General features: G+C 40.3%; 1 protein-coding gene and 1 pseudogene across 4 annotated transcripts in view; both read left to right on the top strand.

Moving 5' to 3' along the window:
- LOC307019857 overlaps positions 1–22,500 on the top strand; it is a 239,411-nt pseudogene that overhangs the window by 214,909 nt on the left and 2,002 nt on the right. The gene's annotated exons all lie outside the window — the stretch shown is intronic.
- LOC307020116 (uncharacterized protein) lies at positions 4,480–10,800 on the top strand. Of its 3 annotated transcripts, XR_013802775.1 has the most exons (8): positions 4,480–4,961; positions 5,730–8,276; positions 8,445–8,529; positions 8,697–8,828; positions 8,915–9,030; positions 9,118–9,239; positions 9,385–9,459; positions 9,755–10,799. XR_013802775.1 is itself a non-coding variant. In XM_079651269.1 (7 exons), exons 1-3 carry the CDS (start codon positions 4,743–4,745, stop codon positions 8,699–8,701), a joined length of 309 nt encoding a protein of 102 aa, XP_079507395.1. In that variant the 5' UTR covers positions 4,480–4,742; the 3' UTR covers positions 8,702–8,828; positions 8,915–9,030; positions 9,118–9,239; positions 9,385–9,459; positions 9,755–10,799. The 3 variants fall into 3 exon arrangements, 1 of the variants encoding a protein (XP_079507395.1); XR_013802774.1 differs by having other exon boundaries at positions 5,730–8,529; positions 9,755–10,800; XM_079651269.1 differs by lacking the exon at positions 5,730–8,276.

Genomic DNA, 22,500 nt, shown 5'->3' on the forward strand with positions numbered 1-22,500 from the left:
AAGAGCGTTTGAGAAATTGTGCAAGGCACACAGCAGTAGTCCGAATAGTCGATTAATCGTTTCATTAATCTATAGATTAATCGATAATCAAATTAGTCGTTTGTTGCAGCCCTATTGTAGTTATCCCATGTAAAAATAAAACGTGTTATTCAGCAACCCTTGCAATTTGGGATTTTATTTTTGGTTGGTAGACCTCGGTTAGCTGGTCATTTCAAAAGTAGCTCACCAGCCAAAAAAGTGTGGGCACCCCTGCCATAGAGGGTAAGTTATATCTCAAAGTGGAACGTTTGTGCTGCAAAAGTTCTCTGGAAAATTCGAACCGCAAATGGCGGCAGTTTTTTTTTTCTCTTTTGTTACTGCATGCATATCTGAGCATATTTTATTAACTTAGAGGCATAGAGGATTTACGTTCATTTTATCCACTACAATTACCATAACCGTGCATTCTGCATGTTTGTAAATGCAACCTAACTTGAAATACTAGACTCTTCATCTTACAATGGGTTTCAAGTTAGCTTGCTTTTACAAAACATGCAGAACGCACCGTTATGGTACAACGTTAGTGGATAAAATTTACGTAAATCCTCTAAGTTAATAAAACATGCCCAGACATCCATGCGATAACAAAGGAAGAGGGGGGGCAGGGGGGGTTTCGCTAGTGTGTGTTAAGATGAGAGATGAAAACCATCCCTTGATTGCAAAGTTAATGCAGACTACCTTCGCCCTGCGGCGCAATGAGATCCTGGAACGCTGGCCTGCCTTGACAATGGAGTCACAGGTGAAAATATTTTAGATATTACAACTATATCATAATTTGGTGTGCCTTTGTCACTGATAACTTTGGCATTTTTACTCAGATTTAGCTTGTCATGTTTCTGTTTATCTCTGCTCAGTCCACATATACATTGTAATCTGAATTAAATAGTCATTTTATATTTTGGCAGATTTGTGCAGAGTTTCACAGGGTAACGAACCTCAACCTGGAAAACCACTTTTACGCGGAATTGGATCGGCATGCTGTTGAGCTTGTTCAGGAAGAAGGCGGCACGCAAAGGCGAAGTGTCTGAAGTTCAGCTCTTCACCGCCTATGACCTCCAGGTGAGTCGGTTAAGCCTCTTGGTGTTTTATTATCATACTAGAGTGGATTTTCTGTGTGTGTGTGTTGGGGGGCAGGGGGTCAGCCTGATAGATTTAGATTTATTATTAAGATACTTGTGTTTGGGGAGGGAACAGCAGTGTTAATGTTATTGCACCTTGTTGTTGTGCTAATGAGATACAGGTGGGATCGCAGACGCCTCAATTGCTTCAAAATGGTAATCTCTTCAGTCATGGAAGAGCCCTTGTGGTATAAATTGTTGTGTGGCTATGCTGTTTAGCATCCAAAGTAAAACAAAGATATGTTTTCGCACTCAAGGATCAAGGTGACGTCCATAGCCGAAGTGCTGCTCTCCTCCGTGGTCTGCCTGGATTTCTGCATGAAGATGACTCCAGGTTTCTGAGGCTGTGGCATGTAAATCAGTTTATTACATGGCTTAGTTGAATACTCGATTCTGATTGGTCAATTCAGAACACGTGACACGTTTAATCCAGAACAGACAGACCGCTGTCAAGGATTTATTGACCGTTGTTAAGGACGCTCACATCTGCAGAAAGAAGTCCGGTCGATTGAACTGTATACAGTTTGGCTGAAAAGCAAACTGCATGCAGTTTGCTTTTCAAATTGACAAGACAAGAGACGCTCAGAAAGAAGTTTGGTCATTTAACTGTTTTCAAATTTAACAGTTTGAAAAGTAAGCAAACTGTCTGCTTGTCTTTAGTTTTCCGCTGTCGTGTGATAGCAACATGGAGGATTTTAACATTACTTTTTAATATATTCTGAAAACACAGTAATTTGGATGAATGGTTAGCGGCTGATGAGTCCCCAGTGAAGAAAAGAAAAAGACAAGAGGGACAAGAAAACAACGGAGAAGTAAGAGAGGTGAAAAGACACAGAGATTTGAATGATAGAGAAATCGACCAAATTGAAGAGGACAGGCATGGATTGAATACAAAACGGAGCACATTATGGGCTATGAAACTATTTAAAGAGTGGCTGATTGAAAAAAACCAACCAACAGAGTTTGACAGCTACGGGGCAGATACCCTCAACACGCAGCTGCGGTCCTTTTACGCAACGGTCCAGACCTCAAACGGCAAAACCTATTCAGTTGCCAGTTACTTGGGCATTAGGGCAGGGATATCAAGAAACTTTCCAAGGTTTGATATCATGAACTGCGCTACTTTTAAAGCAAGCATGGATGTTTTCACAGCTGTTGTAAAAAAGCTCCCGCAAAAACAGTAAAGACGTCAGCCAGCACCACCCGCCTATCTCAGCTGCGGATTTGCGGCTGCTCAGGGCTTCACAGGCGCTATCTGTGGACACAGCCGGCGGACTTGTCCGGAAAGTGTGGATGGATGTCCAACTGCATCTTGCCAGACGAGGCAGAGAGGGAAATCGACATTTGAATCAAAGCTCTTTTATTTTGAAACTTGATGATCACGGATGCGAATATATATCTCTTGCCCACAACGCTGATACCAAAAATCATAAAGATCCAAAAGACACGAATAAAGAGAATGACAGAGGTTTTATTTTTGCCGAGCCTGAAAACCAAAATGTCCCCGTTGCCAGCTTCCAAAAGTATGTTTCCCTGTACCCATCTGACGCCAAAGCCTTCTACCTTCACCCACTAAAAAAAGACCAACAGCTTCTCAACGGTGAATCAGTGCGGTATTCACGTGAGCCCATGGGACATAATTTCCTTGGGCAAATGCTACCCACAATAAGCCAGGCAGCCCAGCTTTCAAAGCGCTACACAAACCATAGCTTGAGAAGCATGGCGCTACAACTGCTCTGTCAGGCTGGTCTTGGATCAAAAGAGATCATGTCTGTGACCGGGCACAGGTGCGAGAGCAGCCTGAAGAGTTACTGGGCTCCATCAATAACCAAAAGGGAGAAATGGAGCAACATCCTGTCCTCCAACCCAGGAAATAGCACCACATCGGGTCAGTGCCGGTAGTAAGATTCATCCCGCTTTCGTCTCATTAGTATGCATAAAAAAGTGACAGGTCACACCTCCCTCCATTATGCAAATGAGCTAAGTCCCGCCTCCCCTTTCATTGAGGTGTGAGATCTCAAGTAGGTGTGATATCCCAAGTAGGTGTGAGATCCGTCGATAGGAGGGGGTTGATGTGTATTCACAGGTGTGAAAAGCCCCCACTGTTGCGCCTTATGGTGTATCATAAAAAATGTTTCAATCACATTAGTATGCATAAAAAGTGACAGGTGGGCCCGCCCCCAAGTCTATTAAAACAAAATGCCGCTTCCATCACATTAGTATGCATACAAGTGACAGAAGGGCCCACCCCAATTATGTGATGTCAGAAGACCGAGGGGATGGAGTGAGATAAAAAAAAGAACCCCGTGCAGATAAAAAGCCAGTCATTTCCAATCATCAAGTCATCTTTCCAAAAAGAAAAAATGGCCAAGAGACGCCTCGATATGGGTTTAATCAGCGAGACGCCTGTGACAACTTACCGCCATCCGTCCGGAGCGCCAATCAAGAAACGGATGCAGTATCTGTGCCGGGTTCAAACACCTCCGGTCGAAGATCTTGAAGAGAAATGGCTTCTGGAAAATGAACATGTTTGGGGATACGTATTCAACTATATGGCGAATGAACTGCATTTCTACAATCTGAAGAATGGAGAAACGTATGGACCCCACAGTGTTAAAGCAACGTTGACCTCAACAGATTGGGCTGTGTTAACTCTGGTTTCTTCCAGAGATCTCCACGCAACCATTGTATCGGAAGAAGTAGTGCATCAAGAAAATACTGTGAAACCAGCGGTGTACAAGATATTTGCAACAAAAAGCAAAGAAACGCAAACAAAAAGCGAGATCAGAGAAGAGTTTTCACCATTACCCCCCAATGTGGAGGAAGAAGAAGGAAATATCCCCCCGCCGCCAGAAGTGAAAAGAGTCCTGACAAGCACCGTCTGGGAAACTAAAAGCGGACCATCTGGGCGATGGTATTTCCGCGCAAGCCGTTTGCTGACGCAGGGGGGAGGGGTTCTCTCTAAAACACAGTGTCCTGCCATCTCTCTCTGTTTCTGCTGATGTGTAAAATATACAAAATAACGTTTTATATACTTACTCTCTTGTTAAAAGGTGATGAAGTTTGTAGCATAAGCCAGCCATCAGTGTTCTAGTTTTAAGGATCGAAGGATCCAATGTATTTTTAAATGGAGCAGAAATAGAACTAGTCTCCCAGTGCAAGTATCTTGAACAGAGAGTGTCATATTGGACTTGCACTTGACTTTTTAACATATCCAGAAAGTACCATGAAATTCAACTTGCAACATTTTAAACAAATTAAACCTTTTTCTGAACTGTCAATGCTGCAAAGTCATACCTCCACTCAGGGGTGGACTGGCCATCTGGCATACCGGGCATCGTCCCGGTGGGCCGTTGACCCAATGTGGGCCGGTCCGCAATGTTTTTTTTCTTTTCTTTTTCCCCCCTCTAAATTACCTCCAATTGGGCCGGCCAATTGGCTACAGAGGGCTAGCAGTGTGTTGCCAGCATCGACACATATTATTGGTCTATTGTTTGTCATTGTCAATCAATCATGGGCTGACAGGCTCAGAGAGCCCTGACAGTGCTGTCAATCACAACACAAACCAGGGTGGGGCGGGACCTCATGGCATGGGTGGGAGTCGCGGGACGGGCTGCTGCTGAGCTGAAAATGGATAAGCAGAAGAAACGCCCGGGTGGCGCTGAAAAACTGCGACTTAAAAAGCTGAAGTCTCTGGAGGTGGAGGCTGCTAAATATTCTAAATTGACGGACCTATTTGGTGCCGTGGTCACCGTCCCAGCAGGTGCTGCTGCGCCGGGAGACGAGCGAGTGGAGGCATACATGGTAAGTAACGTTAGCCTGGGGCTGGCTAGGCTACATTTTTGAGACATGTCCAAAAAAAAGTAGAAAATGTTTTTACATTGAATGTGATGTGACCTAATTAACTGCATAGTCCTACTTGTGACAACAGCCCAGAGTTGAAGGGCTGTGAATGTTGGTAGTTGTGGTTGATTTTGTTTAAATATGCCGAATTGTGATATGGGTTTTTATTGTTCAGATGATTTAGCTAGGCTAGCTAAGAGCTGCTAACGTCAGCGGTTTCTTGTAGCCATAGCAACAGTAAACGTTCACATGGACCAACGAGCTGTAAGTAGAGATGAAGCTGCAGAATCAAGCTGTATTGTAAATACAGATGAGATACTTTGAATTTTAGCACAAAATATAAGTAAACCTATAGGAAATAATTAGATTAATTTGCAATATTTGCCATTGAATTTATTGTAATCTTTCAATTCATTTATTGTTTACTGAGGTGATAACTATTTCACAATTTGTGTGTAACTTTAATTTCTGTGTAAATGTGTTACTTTTACTGTAGTTTTCAAATGGCTGTGTATAGTGCTGTCTTGAGCATTTTCAGGTATTGTCACAAAGATCTGACTTTTTTGCATTGGAAAACACTAAGTGTCATAATGAAAACATGGCAAAGCCACTAGTGTTGTTACGCTCGCGAACGTTTCGTTCAATATGAACTAATCTTTTATCTTGTACATTATTCTGTGGTTTTGAGTTATTTCCCCATCCAATGATAAATGCTTTCCCTATGTCCAGCCCAGACAGGTTCAGGGAGAGAGCCAGACCAATTCAGGCAGCCCAAAGACTGCACCACCTGAGAGGGAAAAGGCTGTAGAGAGTGAGGAGTATGTCAGCCCAAAGACAGGATCACCTGAGAGGGAAACAGCTGTTGAGAGCTATGAGTGTGCCAGTCAAATAACTGATTTTTTTTCACAACCTGATTAGAGAAATCGCCAGTCATTTTTAAATTACCATCCTCAGCAAAAAAGTAGCAATCCAGTGGTGCAGAAAGTGTTCTGTAGCAGAGACGGCACCAGTAGAAGGTGGCTGACGTACTGTCCAGAGCGTCACATGCTGTATTGTTTCATCTGCATGGCATTCGGTAAGAGAACTGATAGCAGTCTGTTCATCAGTGGAATGTCAGATTGGAGGCATATACACCAGCGCACAGAGGAGCATGAGAGAAGCAGTGGACACAGAAACTGTGCTGAAGCTTACCTCTTGAAATCCGCCAGTGCTGATATCAGCAGTGTGTTTGGTGGCAGTCAGATGTCGGCGCACAGAGAGCAGGTCAGAAAGAGACGGCAGGTTTTGGAGCGCATCATAGATGTCATCAAGGTTCTTGGGAAGAGGGGGCTTGCATACAGGAGGACAGAAAATGAGGCAGCATATACTCTGGAAGACCTCACAGTTGATCATGGTAATTTCTTGGAACTCATACTTCTACTGGGGAAGTATGATTTCTGTTTAAAAGAGCACCTGGACAGCTGCATTGAGAACAGCAAAAGTTGCATTTGTCTGGTGGCACGAGAGGCAGAGGTTATCTTGTAACTTTACTCTCCAAAACCACAGTCAACTCAGTGATAGATGCAATTCACCTTCTGATAAAAAAAAACATCTCCAGTGATATCAAGAAAGCAGGAATGTTTTCAGTGCAGCCGGACACAACACAGGACATCACCTCTCAGGATCAATGCTCTATAATTATGAGGTATGTTACTGATGTTGTTCATGAGAGGCTTGTTGCAGTGCTGAAGTGTAGTTCATCCACTGGACAGGCCTTTGTCAACATGCTGTCAGAAGTTCTGGACAAAATGGGCCTCAGCAAAACCATGTGCATTGGAAATGCGACTGATGGGGCATCAAACATGCAAGGCCAATACAAAGGATTCTCCTCACTATTGTCTGCACAATCTCCAAACCAGGTGCATGTATGGTGCTACGCACATGTACTAAATCTGGTGCTTGCAAACACAACCCAGATTGTTATTGAGAGTGGGTCCCTGTTTGCACTCCTCAATGGCATTGCGGTATTCATCAAAGAGTCATATAAAAGGATGAATGTGTGGGAAGAGTCAGGCCGAAACAAGAGACGTAGACGCCTTGCTCCTATTGGCGAGACACGCTGGTGGGCCAAGCATGAGGCCCTGAAGAAGGTGTTTGGCTCCTTTTGAAAACCGGAAGATGGTTCTGTACGTTGATGTGCTGTTGACATTATCAGCTATACAGAAACAGGCAACAGTGAAACCATGTATCCGTGTCATGGCCAGAGGATATGCAGAGTCATTGCTCAAGTATGAGACGATCTTGACGGCTCAAATCTTCCTCCGCATATTTGAACATACCTCTCCATTGTCTAAATACCTTCAGACGGCAGGATTGGACATCCTCTCTGCTCACAGAATGGTGGCATCGACACAGGATATGCTGAAAAGCTTGGGAAGAGATTTTGAATCTTTAAAAAAAGCAGCAGACACATTTGTCAACTGGACAAACACAGAAATCCAAGAGAGAGATGACACGGACATTGAAGTGGAGGCCACACTGCCACAAAAGAGGAGGAGGATGAAGAAAGTCTTGCCTGGAGAGATGGCTCAGGATGAGACCCTGGATGATGCAGAAAAATCCTATGAGGTGAATGTGCATAACCGGATCATGGACACAGCAATTGAAGCCATTCATAGGCGCTTTTTAACACACGGCAATCTATATGCTGACTTGACATGTCTGGATCCCAGAAACTTCCCTCAGCTCTGCACCAGTGCTCTTCCCCAGTCTGCCCTTCAAGACTTAAGCAAGTGCTTGCAAGGATTTGACAGCAGGGCAACCAAGGAAAATATGCAGGCCGAGTTGAAAAGCTTTGCACTCCAGTGGAACAGGCTGAAGGCATCCCCATTGGCAGAGTACAAAGCAAGAACAGTAGAAGATGGATCAGGTGGTGAGGAGGACAACACAGAAGAGGTTGAGATAACTCCCATAAGCTGTTGCTCCTGCAAAGAATGCCCTCTGTGCTGCTACCAGATACTTCGCCGTTTCAACATGCTAACAGATGCATACCCTGTCCTAGGCCTTGCTTATAAATACCTGCTTACAGTATCCCTCACACAGGTGGCTTGTGAGCGCACATTTTCAATTTGAAGTTTATTAAAAACAGACTCAGAAGCACCCTCTCATCTGATAAATTGGAGGCATTTATGTTGATGGCCACAGAGAAAGACATCCTCATGTCCTTGGACTCTGACTCTGTGATAGACAGACTTGCAGAGAAGAGTGAGCTGCTTAAAAAGCTGCTCCACTGATAAGGCGAGAAATATTTAATATTATTGTTATTATCACACATCACACATTATGGATGTAGTCATTCATTATTTGTCATTTTAATGATGCTTTTCAGAAGTTGTATTGTGCTTATGTGTTGATCCTTAATGCTGTGATCATGTACACTAAATTATCAATTATTCTCCATTACAGGTTGTTCTGATATATTTGAAGAGTTGTTCTCCCTCTGTTCTATATGTGGACTTGTTCTCTCATTTGGGACCATTGTTAGAATTTGGTAAGTTTATCATGTATTTTTTAATGTTGTATAAATTCATACTTAATAATTTTTAAAAAGGTTTTGAAAGAAACGCACATCCCAAAAGTTTTCAACTCTAGGTGCAGGACAGAGGAAAACATTTTATTTATTTTTCAGACTTAATAATGTATCCAATTCCCTCTCAGGTTGACCAGTTGACATGTGAGAGCTTGAGGAGTTGTTCCCCCTTCGTCCATGTTCGAGGACTTGCTCTCTCTCTGCCTCCACTCTCTACCTTCACTGCACCAAAGTTTGGCTGTTGAGTCTCCTCTAGTATGGTGAGTTTATCATTTTTTATGTTTTATGAAATCATACTGAATTTGTGATGATTAGAGACTTAATAATGTATCCGATTCCCTCTCAGGTTGACCACTTGACATGTGAGAGCTTGAGGAGTTGTTCCCCCTCCATCCATTTTCAAGGATTTGCTCCCTTACTGCCTCCACTTCACCACTTTTTGAGAAGTCTATGATTTTTTCAGTATGTCATGTGTCTTATAATGTTATATGAATTCATACTTGATTTGTGATGATGAGAGACTTAATAATGTTTCCATGTCTCTTTTAGGTGGACCACCCTATATATGAGAGCCTAAGGAGTTGTTTTCCCTCTGTCCCCTTTTGAGGACCTGCTTTGTCTCCTCCATCATTCACTGGGCCACTTTTAGGCTCCTGAGCTTATTTCATGTGGTGAGAGGAATGCAATATGTGTATGTTTAAAGGTTATGTTTAAAGGTTTATGTGAAGAAACATACTATATGTGTTATAAAATGACAATTGGTAATTCATAAATGTCTCTTTATATTCTCTGCTACCATTATCTCCTGTCAAACAGGTTTTCCTGACCTGCTAGAAGTTCTTCTATGATGCTTGAGTCATCCATCATATCTGAGAGCTTCGTCTTAACTTTGTGAGTTTATTATGCAACTTGTTTTGTCTCAGATTGAAACAAAAGGTTTGATTATGATTATTTCCTGGCTGAAGATTTTCATATTGATGGTTTTAATTTCAAACATCTGCATATCTTTTAAGTTCAATTAACAGTTATGCAGGTAGGCCTTAGGGCTCTTTTGAGACTTAAGTCATCCTTCATGACAGATACATTTGTTCAATAAGTGTCACTACGTCACAAAAAGGCTACATGGCTACATATATTTGTCAGTACACAGATACTGAGTTCAAGTTCTGTTTGCTGTTTCTTGCAGGTCACGAATTTGGTGAGGAGTGGAGCTGGCTGGCTGCGGACGAGGAAGTATAGAGCAATACATACTTGTGCACATACACGTATATGAGAATGCATATCTATTCAGACCTGTAACCCATGTCTTAGACTTTTCACACAGCTATGAAAATATATATATATTTTTTTCCAATTCTCTATTTATGGTTTCATAATGAGTGAGTGAGTTTCAGCTCTAATGCTGTAATATGTTTCTATTTAGATTATTTGTCAGGATATTTTTTTGTTATTATTGTCCGAGTCTGGTTTGAACTAATACTGGGCTTACACCAAAAGATTTTCACAGTCACAGACTAAAAACTGAAAGGGTAGCATAAGGGTTCTTCCCGTTAGTCTCGTCCCACCCCTAGTCATGACATAACTTCTGTTGTGATTTGACACTATAATGAATAAAGATTGATTGATATAGCTGTCAATTTTAGTCCTTGAGTTCATAGTTAAGTGCTTTATTTGTTAACTGCTATCAAGGAATATGACTCTCCTTTGTAGTATGCATGAGAGAAGATGCCGCAAGTTTAGTGGACTTCTATGTAGTGTCCGCTGATAATGTAGTGGGCTGGTCTGGACAGAAAATGCCAGGGCTGAATTTTTGTCCCAGTCCACCCCTGCCTCCACTGTATGATTCTATCCCACATTGAATAATGTTTTACAAACTGGTCGTTTGCTTGTGCCACACACCTGAAACCCATAGAACAGCTGTTCAAGAGAGCTATCCAGGTGTTTGACAGAAAGCCACATTAATACCACCACTGTACCATCCTTGAATATGCTGCTCATGCTCTTTCTGCATATCATGTATTTTTTTTTGCTGTATGTATATATATAAATGTCATGTTCTTATATGCTGTATGTGACGGGGCTATAGATGGAAATTAGCTCAGAGCTAAAATCCGGCTCATTTACACTTGTAAGCATTATATTTGTTGTAAAGTGTTCATCAATGTGCACTACGGTAGCCCTGAAGAAAATTAAACATTAAAAAAAGTTATCGATGTCTCCATTCCCAGTTTGTTTTGGGAATAATTGCGATGTTTACTATGTTTTTGGTAGCTCTTAACAAAACTGAATTTTTGTAAAAGACTACGACTCTAAAAGGCAAGTTTGTGATTTTAACACTGTTTCGATTAAACAATACATTATACAATATTACGACATTTTGCCATATTTTTAACACAATATTTTTTCTTTGGTTGTAGGGCTTCAAGATATTTTGCATGTTATGCATAAACACGGTGTCATCTTTTCCTTGAAACTGACGTGCTGCCCGTTTTACAAAACAAGTTATTTTTCTGCTTCTTCATCCTCTGAATTTTCCTCCCCCGTCCTTCTTCCTTCAGCCAGCACAACAAGAATCAAGGTGGATCTGTGAAATGAAACACCTCTTCCCAAAGCGTGACTTCCCTATTGAGAGCATGCGTCTAGGGCAGTAGGGTCTAAACCAATTGGCCAGATAAACTAACATGCAGAACGTATGGTATGTTTGAAGACTAACCATTTATCCAGTTCAAGCTGTCTTTAAGATGTGACATCGCGCTCTGACTATCCCCCGTAAAATCGTGACAAACTATTACTTATTCTGAAATTTGACCTCTTGCTGCTTGGTTCAAAATGATAGATGAAAAAATAACTTTAAAAAAAAAGACTCAAACAGCGAGGGACATTATACTGGTGAAAAAACTCTCAACGACGATGTTCAGTAAACGATCAATCACAATCGAAGGATCCAATGTATTTTTAAATGGAGCAGAAATATAACTAGTCTCCCAGTGCAAGTATCTTGAACAGGGAGTGTCATATTGGAACTCGCACTTGACTTTTTAAGAAACATATCCAGAAAGTATCCAATACTATTCAATTCAACTTGCAACATTTTAAACAAATTAGACCTTTTTCTTAACTGTCAATGCTGCAAAGTCATACCTCCACTGTATGATTCTATCCCACATTGAATACTGTTTTACAAACTGGTCGTTTGCTTGTGCCACACACCTGAAACCCATAGAACAGCTGTTCAAGAGAGCTATCCAGGTGTTTGACAGAAAGCCACAGTCATAACACCACTGTACCATCCTTGAAAATCACAATTTCTTGAGTTTTTGACATTTTTTATGTCTTTTAAAAGTATGTGTTTTAAAAAAAATAATATTTACATGGGCTGGCCCCCCTCCCCTTGGGGGAATTCATCCACAGAAAACACACTGGACGCAGCACTAGGTCAGAAACCAGAGGAGACTGTGAAGTCCACCACAGACGGACCACCTTTGGACAAAATGTCCTCTCCATTAAAGGCAGCTCATTGTGGAATAGCCCCCCCCCCCAACTGAGATATGGGATTGTCCCACTCTCAATAGTTTTAAAGGTCAACTTAAAGAATGGTTGAGCAACAAACAGACGTGTAATCACCACTAAATAAATGCACTTTAACACAGGGGTATCTCCTCTTGCACTTTATGTAGCGCTTTTATCTTATCTTGCACTTTATATATCATAGCTGCTACATTGTACTGCCATGTGGTCAATGCTTGTATGCTGCTCATGCTCTTTCTGCATATCATGTATTTTAATTTTGCTGTATATATATATATAAATGTCATGTTCTTATATGCTGTATGTGACGGGGCTACAGATGGAAATTAGCTCAAAGCTAAAATCCGGCTCATTTACACTTGTAGGCATTATTTTTGTTTTAAAGTGTTCATCAATGTGCACTACGGTAATCCTGAAGAAAATTAAACATTAAAATATGTTATCGATGTCCCCATTCCCAGTTTTGTTTTGGGAATAATTGCGATGTTTACTATGTTTTGGTAGCTCTTAACAAAACAGAATTTTTGTAAAAGACTGCGACTCTAAAAGGCAAGTTTGTGATTTTAACACTGTTTCGATGAAACAATACATTATACAATATTACGACTTTTTGCCATATTTTTAACACAATATACTTGTACCTTTTTATATTTTTTGTGGTTGTAGGGCTTCAAGATATTTTGCATGTCATGCATAAATACGGTGTCATCTTTTCCTTCAAACTGACGTGCTGCCCGTTTTACAAAACAAGTTATTTTTCTGCTTCTTCATCCTCTGAATTTTCCTCCCCCGTCCCTCTTCCTTCAGCCAGCACAACAAGAATCAAGGTGGATCTGTGAAATGAAACACCTCTTCCCAAAGCGTGACTTCCCTATTGAGAGCAAGCGTCTAGGGCAGTAGGGTCTAAACTAATTGGCCAGATAAACTAACATGCAGAACGTACGGTATGTTTGAAGACTAACCATTCATCCAGTTCAAGCTGTCTTTAAGATGTGACATTGCGCTCTGACTATTTCCCGTAAAATGGTGACAAACTATTACTTATTCTTAAATTTGACCTCTTGCTGCTTGGTTGAAAATGATAGTTGAAAAATAACTTTAAAAAAAAAAGACTCAAACAACGAGAGACATTATACTGGTGAAAAAAACTCTCAATTCTACAGATGACTCCCCCCACTCAACGCAATAAGTCCCTCCCTCCACTCAGCAAAGCATCTAAAACTAAGGACCCCACTAAGACAACAGTTTGAAAACTAGCTATGGATCTGAGAAAAACCAAGTCTCCCCCCGCGAGTTGCAGCCAGGAACAAACTCCTGGACTACCATCATCACCACCATTCTGGACACCCGAATCTTGCAATACTACTGCTGCTTATTTTGCTCCTTGGGCCAAGACGTCTCTGTTTATGGACACAGTGAAATCAGTGTTGGTTGATATTATGGAGGAAGTGATACATCGGTACAGAGAAGAAATATGCAACGGATGCCGAGTCAGTCACCCCGGCCAGAGGCAACACGATTGTCTGAATGACATGCCCGATTTGTATTCTTCAGAAACAATTACAACGCGTTAATGAAAAGACTCTGGCTCAGCGACTTCATTACTGAGATCGACCAGACTCTTATTGATAAAGACATTTTCACGGATGATTGGAGGATCCAAGGCGCTTCGGAGGCTTTTCTGCACAATCTCAAAAATTGTAGACGCCTCAAGGAGAGACTTGAAAAGATCCATGCCGAGTTGGATGGAGAAGAAGAAGACTAATAACCTATGGTTGGTTGAAGCCAGGGATTTTTTCTTTTTCGATACATTGAGTTTTTCTTTAAAATAAAAATGGGGAACTACTATGCAAAACGCTCGGTATATATTGATCAGAATGTAGTCAATACCCTTTTAATAAGTGTGGTGATGAGGACGATTGAAAACAGAGTGAATAGTGATCCCCGTGTAAACAGAATGGCTGAAGTTTGTAAACTAGAAGACATTTTGGATATCGTTCGTTCTGGCAGTACTATTCCTGGTCATTGGGAAACGATTGTAAACGAAACATTTAAAGTGGTCCTGGAATCTTCATTTTCCGAAACATTCTGTAACATTACCGAAGAAATGAAACAAACATCAAAAGTGTATCGTGCTCTCATTGTATGCTCTGTTTGTAGATGTAATGTATCTTTGTGTCAAAAACAGCATACACATGAATATTTTGACTGAAGTGAAAACACTCCATCATGATATTTCCAGTAATCTGGGGAATTCTAAGCTGGAGACGGTACTGGGGATGTTACAATCAGTATAACTATTGATTTTGTGTGTGAAAATGTTTAAATGTAAATAGGACATTTTTTTTCAAAAATAAAAAAAAGTGTTTTTTACATTTTAAAAACTGTTGTCTTCATTATAGCAAGAGGAGCGTGTCTGATACATTTGTATTACAGTCCTTCACATGCACTGTTGTCTTCATTATAACAAGGGGAGGGTAACAGTGAAGATGTATGATACATGTGTATTGAAACGTGCGTATTATACCCCCACAGAAACACAGAAACATGGAAACACAGAAACACAGAAAACACTGAAACCACTGAAACACTGAAAAAACACAGAAACACTGAAACACCGACACACAGAAACACCGAAACACCGAGACACAGAACTACAGAAACACAGAAACACAGAACCACAGAGACACAGAAACACAGAAACATGGAAACACAGAAACACAGAAAACACAGAAACACAGAAACACAGAAACACAAAAACACAAAAACACAAAAACACTGAAACACCGACACACAGAACCACAGAAACACAAAAACACAGAAACACAAAAACACAGAGAAACACAGAAACACAGAAACACAAAAACACAAAAACACTGAAACACCGAGACACAGAACCACAGAACCACAGAAACACAAAAACACAGAAACACAGAAACACAGAAACACAAAAACACAGACACAAAGAAAACACAGAAACACAGAAACACAAAAACACAGAAACACCGACGCACAGAAACACAGAAAACACAGAAACACAGAACCACAGAAACACAGAAACACAAAAACACAGAAACACAGAAACACAGAAACACAAAAACACAGACACAAAGAAAACACAGAAACACAAAAACACTGAAACACCGACACCCAGAAACACCGAAAACACTGAAAACACAAAAAACAGGCTTGTGTGCTAGTATGGTTTTTGAATAAACACATCATTATTTTTAAAAGTCAAATAGTATCAGCCTCCCATCGACTTTTTAAAATACTGATGTGTTTATTCAAAAACCATACTAGCACACAAGCCTGTTTTTTGTGTTTTCAGTGTTTTCGGTGTTTCTGGGTGTCGGTGTTTCAGTGTTTTTGTGTTTTTTGTGTTTTTGTGTTTCTGTGTTTTCTGTGTTTTCTGTGTTTCTGTGGTTCTGTGTTTTCTGTGTTTCTGTGTTTTTGTGTTTCTGTGTTTTTGTGTTTCTGTGTTTCTGTGTTTTCTGTGTTTCTGTGGTTCTGTGTTTTCTGTGTTTCTGTGGTTCTGTGTTTCTGTGTTTTCTGTGTTTCTGTGTTTTTGTGTTTCTGTGTTTTTGTGTTTCTGTGTTTCTGTGTTTTCTTTGTGTCTGTGTTTTTGTGTTTCTGTGTTTCTGTGTTTCTGTGTTTTTGTGTTTCTGTATTTCTGTGGTTCTGTGGTTCTGTGTCTCGGTGTTTCAGTGTTTTTGTGTTTTTGTGTTTCTGTGTTTCTGTGTTTCTCTGTGTTTTTGTGTTTCTGTGTTTCTGTGTTTCTGTGGTTCTGTGTGTCGGTGTTTCAGTGTTTTTGTGTTTTTGTGTTTCTGTGTTTCTGTGTTTTCTGTGTTTCTGTGTTTCCATGTTTCTGTGTTTCTGTGTTTTTGTGTTTCTGTATTTCTGTGGTTCTGTGGTTCTGTGTCTCGGTGTTTCAGTGTTTTTGTGTTTTTGTGTTTCTGTGTTTCTGTGTTTCTCTGTGTTTTTGTGTTTCTGTGTTTCTGTGGTTCTGTGTGTCGGTGTTTCAGTGTTTTTGTGTTTTTGTGTTTCTGTGTTTCTGTGTTTTCTGTGTTTCTGTGTTTCCATGTTTCTGTGTTTCTGTGTCTCTGTGGTTCTGTGTTTCTGTGTTTCTGTAGTTCTGTGTCTCGGTGTTTCGGTGTGTCGGTGTTTCAGTGTTTCTGTGTTTTTTCAGTGTTTCAGTGGTTTCAGTGTTTTCTGTGTTTCTGTGTTTCTGTGTTTCCATGTTTCTGTGTTTCTGTGGGGGTATAATACGCACGTTTCAATACACATGTATCATACATCTTCACTGTTACCCTCCCCTTGTTATAATGAAGACAACATAGCATGTGAAGGACTGTAATACACATGTATCAGACACGCTCCCCTTGCTATAATGAAGACAACAGTTTTTAAAATGTAAAAAACACTTTTTTTTATTTTTGAAAAAAAATGTCCTATTTACATTTAAACATTTTCACACACAAAATCAATAGTTATACTGATTGTAACATCCCCAGGACCGTCTCCAGCTTAGAATTCCCCAGATTACTGGAAATATCATGATGGAGTTTTTTCACTTCAGTCAAAATATTCATGTGTATGCTGTTTTTGACACAAAGATGCATTACATCTACAAACAGAGCATACAATGAGAGCACATGATACACTTTTGATGTTTGTTTCATTTCTTCGGTAATGTTACAGAATGTTTCGGAAAATGAAGATTCCAGGACCACTTTAAATGTTTCGTTTACAATCGTTTCCCAATGACCAGGAATAGTACTGCCAGAATGAACGATATCCAAAATGTCTTCTAGTTTACAAACTTCAGCCATTCTGTTTACACGGGGATCACTATTCACTCTGTTTTCAATCGTCCTCATCACCACACTTATTAAAAGGGTATTGACTACATTCTGATCAATATATATCGAGCGTTTTTCATAGTAGTTCCCCATTTTTACTTTAAAGAAAAACTCAATGTATCGAAAAAAAAAAAATCCCTGGCTTCAACCAACCGCAGGTTATTAGTCTTCTTCTTCTCCATCCAACTCGGCATGGATCTTTTCAAGTCTCTCCTTGAGGCGTCTACAATTTTTGAGATTGTGCAGAAAAGCCTCCGAAGCGCCTTGGATCCTTCAATCATCCGTGAAAATTTCTTTATCAATAAGAGTCTGGTCGATCTCAGGAATGAAGTCGCTGAGCCAGAGTCTTTTCATTAACACGTTGTAATTGTTTCTGAAGAATAAAAATCGGGCATGTCATTCAGACAATCGTGTTGCCTCTGGCCGGGGTGACTGACTCGGCATCCGTTGCATATTTCTTCTCTGTACCGATGTATCACCCCCTCCATAATATCAACCAACACTGATTTCACTGTGTCCATAAACAGAGACGTCTTGGCCCAAGGAGCAAAATAAGCAGCAGTAGTACTGCAAGATTCGGGTGTCCAGAATGGTGGTGATGATGGTAGTCCAGGAGTTTGTTCCTGGCTGCAACTCGCGGGGGGAGACTTGGTTTTTCTCAGATCCATAGCTAGTTTTCAAACTGTCGTCTTAGTGGGGTCCTTAGTTTTAGATGCTTTGCTGAGTGGAGGGAGGGACTTATTGCGTTGAGTGGGGGGAGTCATCTGTAGAATTGAGAGTTTTTTTCACCAGTATAATGTCCCTCGCTGTTTGAGTCTTTTTTTTTTAAAGTTATTTTTCAACTATCATTTTCAACCAAGCAGCAAGAGGTCAAATTTAAGAATAAGTAATAGTTTGTCACCATTTTACGGGAAATAGTCAGAGCGCAATGTCACATCTTAAAGACAGCTTGAACTGGATGAATGGTTAGTCTTCAAACATACCATACGTTCTGCATGTTAGTTTATCTGGCCAATTAGTTTAGACCCTACTGCCCTAGACGCATGCTTCAATAGGGAATTCACGCTTTGGGAAGAGGTGTTTCATTTCACAGATCCACCTTGATTCTTGTTGTGCTGGCTGAAGGAAGAGGGACGGGGGATTAAAATTCAGAGGATGAAGAAGCAGAAAAATAACTTGTTTTGTAAAACGGGCAGCACGTCAGTTTGAAGGAAAAGATGACACCGTATTTATGCATGACATGCAAAATATCTTGAAGCCCTACAACCACAAAAAATATAAAAAGGTACAAGTATATTGTGTTAAAAATATGGCAAAAAGTCGTAATATTGTATAATGTATTGTTTCATCGAAACAGTGTTAAAATCACAAACTTGCCTTTTAGAGTCGCAGTCTTTTACAAAAATTCTGTTTTGTTAAGAGCTACCAAAACATAGTAAACATCGCAATTATTCCCAAAACAAAACTGGGAATGGGGACATCGATAACATATTTTAATGTTTAATTTTCTTCAGGGCTACCGTAGTGCACATTGATGAACACTTTAAAACAAAAATAATGCCTACAAGTGTAAATGAGCCGGATTTTAGCTTTGAGCTAATTTCCATCTGTAGCCCCGTCACATACAGCATATAAGAACATGACATTTATATATATATATACAGCAAAAATAAAATACATGATATGCAGAAAGAGCATGAGCAGCATACAAGCATTTAACATATGGCAGTACAATGTAGCAGCTATGATATATAAAGTGCAAGATAAGATAAAAGCGCTACATAAAGTGCAAGAGGAGATACCCCTGTGTTAAAGTGCATTTATTTAGCGGTGATTACACGTCTGTTTGTTGCTCAACAGTTCTTTAAGTTGACCTTTAAAACTATTGAGAGTGGGACAATCCCATATCTCAGTTGGGGGGGGGGGCTATTCCACAATGAGCTGCCTTTAATGGAGAGGACATTTTGTCCAAAGGTGGTCCGTCTGTGGTGGACTTCACAGTCTCCTCTGGTTTCTGACCTAGTGCTGCGTCCAGTGTGTTTTCTGTGGATGAATTCCCCCAAGGGGAGGGGGGCCAGCCCATGTAAATATTTTTTTTTAAAAAACACATACTTTTAAAAGACATAAAAAATGTCAAAAACTCAAGAAATTGTGATTTTCAAGGATGGTACAGTGGTGTTATGACTGTGGCTTTCTGTCAAACACCTGGATAGCTCTCTTGAACAGCTGTTCTATGGGTTTCAGGTGTGTGGCACAAGCAAACGACCAGTTAGTAAAACAGTATTCAATGTGGGATAGAATCATACAGTGGAGGTATGACTTTGCAGCATTGACAGTTAAGAAAAAGGTCTAATTTGTTTAAAATGTTGCAAGTTGAATTTAATGGTATTGGATACTTTCTGGATATGTTTCTTAAAAAGTCAAGTGCGAGTTCCAATATGACACTCCCTGTTCAAGATACTTGCACTGGGAGACTAGTTATATTTCTGCTCCATTTAAAAATACATTGGATCCTTCGATTTTGATTGATCGTTTACTGAACATCGTCGTTGAGAGCTTTTTCACCAGTATAATGTCCCTCGCTGTTTGAGTCTTTTTTTTTAAAGTTATTTTTTCATCTATCATTTTCAACCAAGCAGCAAGAGGTCAAATTTCAGAATAAGTAATAGTTTGTCACGATTTTACGGGGGATAGTCAGAGCGCAATGTCACATCTTAAAGACAGCTTGAACTGGATAAATGGTTAGTCTTCAAACATACCATACGTTCTGCATGTTAGTTTATCTGGCCAATTGGTTTAGACCCTACTGCCCTAGACGCATGCTCTCAATAGGGAAGTCACTCTTTGGTAAGAGGTGTTTCATTTCACAGATCCACCTTGATTCTTGTTGTGCTGGCTGAAGGAAGAAGGACGGGGGAGGAAAATTCAGAGGATGAAGAAGCAGAAAAATAACTTGTTTTGTAAAACGGGCAGCACGTCAGTTTCAAGGAAAAGATGACACCGTGTTTATGCATGACATGCAAAATATCTTGAAGCCCTACAACCAAAGAAAAACTATTGTGTTAAAAATATGGCAAAATGTCGTAATATTGTATAATGTATTGTTTAATCGAAACAGTGTTAAAATCACAAACTTGCCTTTTAGAGTCGTAGTCTTTTACAACAATTCTGTTTTGTTAAGAGCTACCAAAAACATAGTAAACATCGCAATTATTCCCAAAACAAACTGGGAATGGAGACATCGATAACATATTTTAATGTTTAATTTTCTTCAGGGCTACCGTAGTGCACATTGATGAACACTTTAAAACAAATATAATGCTTACAAGTGTAAATGAGCCTGATTTTAGCTCTGAGCTAATTTCCATCTATAGCCCCGTCACATACAGCTATAAGAACATGACATTTATATATATACATACAGCAAAAAAAAATACATGATATGCAGAAAGAGCATGAGCAGCATATTCAAGGATGGTACAGTGGTGGTATGAATGTGGCTTTCTGTCAAACACCTGGATAGCTCTCTTGAACAGCTGTTCTATGGGTTTCAGGTGTGTGGCACAAGCAAACGACCAGTTTGTAAAACATTATTCAATGTGGGATAGAATCATACAGTGGAGGTATGACTTTGCAGCATTGACAGTTCAGAAAAAGGTTTAATTTGTTTAAAATGTTGCAAGTTGAATTTCATGGTACTTTCTGGATATGTTAAAAAGTCAAGTGCGAGTCCAATATGACACTCTCTGTTCAAGATACTTGCACTGGGAGACTAGTTCTATTTCTGCTCCATTTAAAAATACATTGGATCCTTCGATCCTTAAAACTAGAACACTGATGGCTGGCTTACGCTACAAACTTCATCAACTTTTAACAAGAGAGTAAGTATATAAAACGTTATTTTGTATATTTTACACATCAGCAGAAACAGAGAGAGATGGCAGGACACTGTGTTTTAGAGAGAACCCCTCCCCCCTGCGTCAGCAAACGGCTTGCGCGGTAATACCATCGCCCAGATGGTCCGCTTTTAGTTTCCCAGACGGTGCTTGTCAGGACTCTTTTCACTTCTGGCGGCGGGGGGATATTTCCTTCTTCTTCCTCCACATTGAGGGGTAACGGTGAGAACTCTTCTCTGATCTCGCTTTTTGTTTGCGTTTCTTTGCTTTTTGTTGCAAATATCTTGTACACCGCTGGTTTCACAGTATTTTCTTGATGCACTACTTCTTCCGATACAATGGTTGCGTGGAGATCTCTGGAAGAAACCAGAGTTAACACAGCCCAATCTGTTGAGGTCAACGTCGCTTTAACACTGTGGGGTCCATACGTTTCTCCATTCTTCAGATTGTAGAAATGCAGTTCATTCGCCATATAGTTGAATACGTATCCCCAAACATGTTCATTTTCCAGAAGCCATTTCTCTTCAAGATCTTCGACCGGAGGTGTTTGAACCCGGCACAGATACTGCATCCGTTTCTTGATTGGCGCTCCGGACGGATGGCGGTAAGTTGTCACAGGCGTCTCGCTGATTAAACCCATATCGAGGCGTCTCTTGGCCATTTTTTCTTTTTGGAAAGATGACTTGATGATTGGAAATGACTGGCTTTTTATCTGCACGGGGTTCTTTTTTTTTTTATCTCACTCCATCCCCTCGGTCTTCTGACATCACATAATTGGGGCGGGCCCTTCTGTCACTTTTATGCATACTAATGTGATGGAAGCGGCATTTTGTTTTAATAGACTTGGGGGCGGGCCCACCTGTCACTTTTTATGCATACTAATGTGATTGAAACATTTTTTATGATACACCATAAGGCGCAACAGTGGGGGCTTTTCACACCTGTGAATACACATCAACCCCCTCCTATCGACGGATCTCACACCTTTGGGATATCACACCTACTTGAGATCTCACACCTCAATGAAAGGGGAGGCGGGACTTAGCTCATTTGCATAATGGGGGGAGGTGTGACCTGTCACTTTTTTATGCATACTAATGAGACGAAAGCGGGATGAATCTTACTACTAGTGCCTTGTCCATGTTGTCTGTCCTTACACACACATTAGCGGTAGTGATACAACTGTGGCAATATTGTTTCCCGTTTTTTTACATGTTGGGAATTGTGCTTTAAGATGTGTTATCTGCGAAACCCCCGCAAGGAGAGAGGATCGAGGACAGAAACGTCGATCTGAATATCCCTAAAGATTTCCCATTCACTATGTCACATTGCACTATTAATGGAAACGTTCAGGTTAATGTTAATTACAGCTAAGGCTCAAATGCTAACATGCACAGAATTAGCTGCTATCGAAGCAGTTCCTGCCGTTGCAACAGCCTAGTTCAAACATCAACAACGGACTATTTTTCGTAGCGGATGAATGTCATTTTAAATCAGTTACAACAATATTTGTAATCATTAAAAACATGTTCTAAATCAATAAAAGCATTTCAATTAATATTGGGACTCATATCGTTACTTTGTTGAGAATGTGGCCATGTAATAAGCGGGATAATGTGCTGCGACTTGGTCATTATGGGGACGCT

Source organism: Notothenia rossii (assembly GCF_949606895.1).
Source record: "Notothenia rossii genome assembly, chromosome: 9".
Classification (NCBI taxonomy): Eukaryota; Metazoa; Chordata; class Actinopteri; order Perciformes; family Nototheniidae; genus Notothenia; species Notothenia rossii.

Coding starts and splice junctions, on each gene's coding strand:
- LOC307020116 (XM_079651269.1), top strand. CDS start 4,743: ATGGCATGGGTGGGAGTCGCGGGACGGGCTGCTGCTGAGCTGAAAATG. Junction 4,962..8,444: donor AGCGAGTGGAGGCATACATG/GTAAGTAACGTT, acceptor TCTCCATTACAG/GTTGTTCTGATATATTTGAA.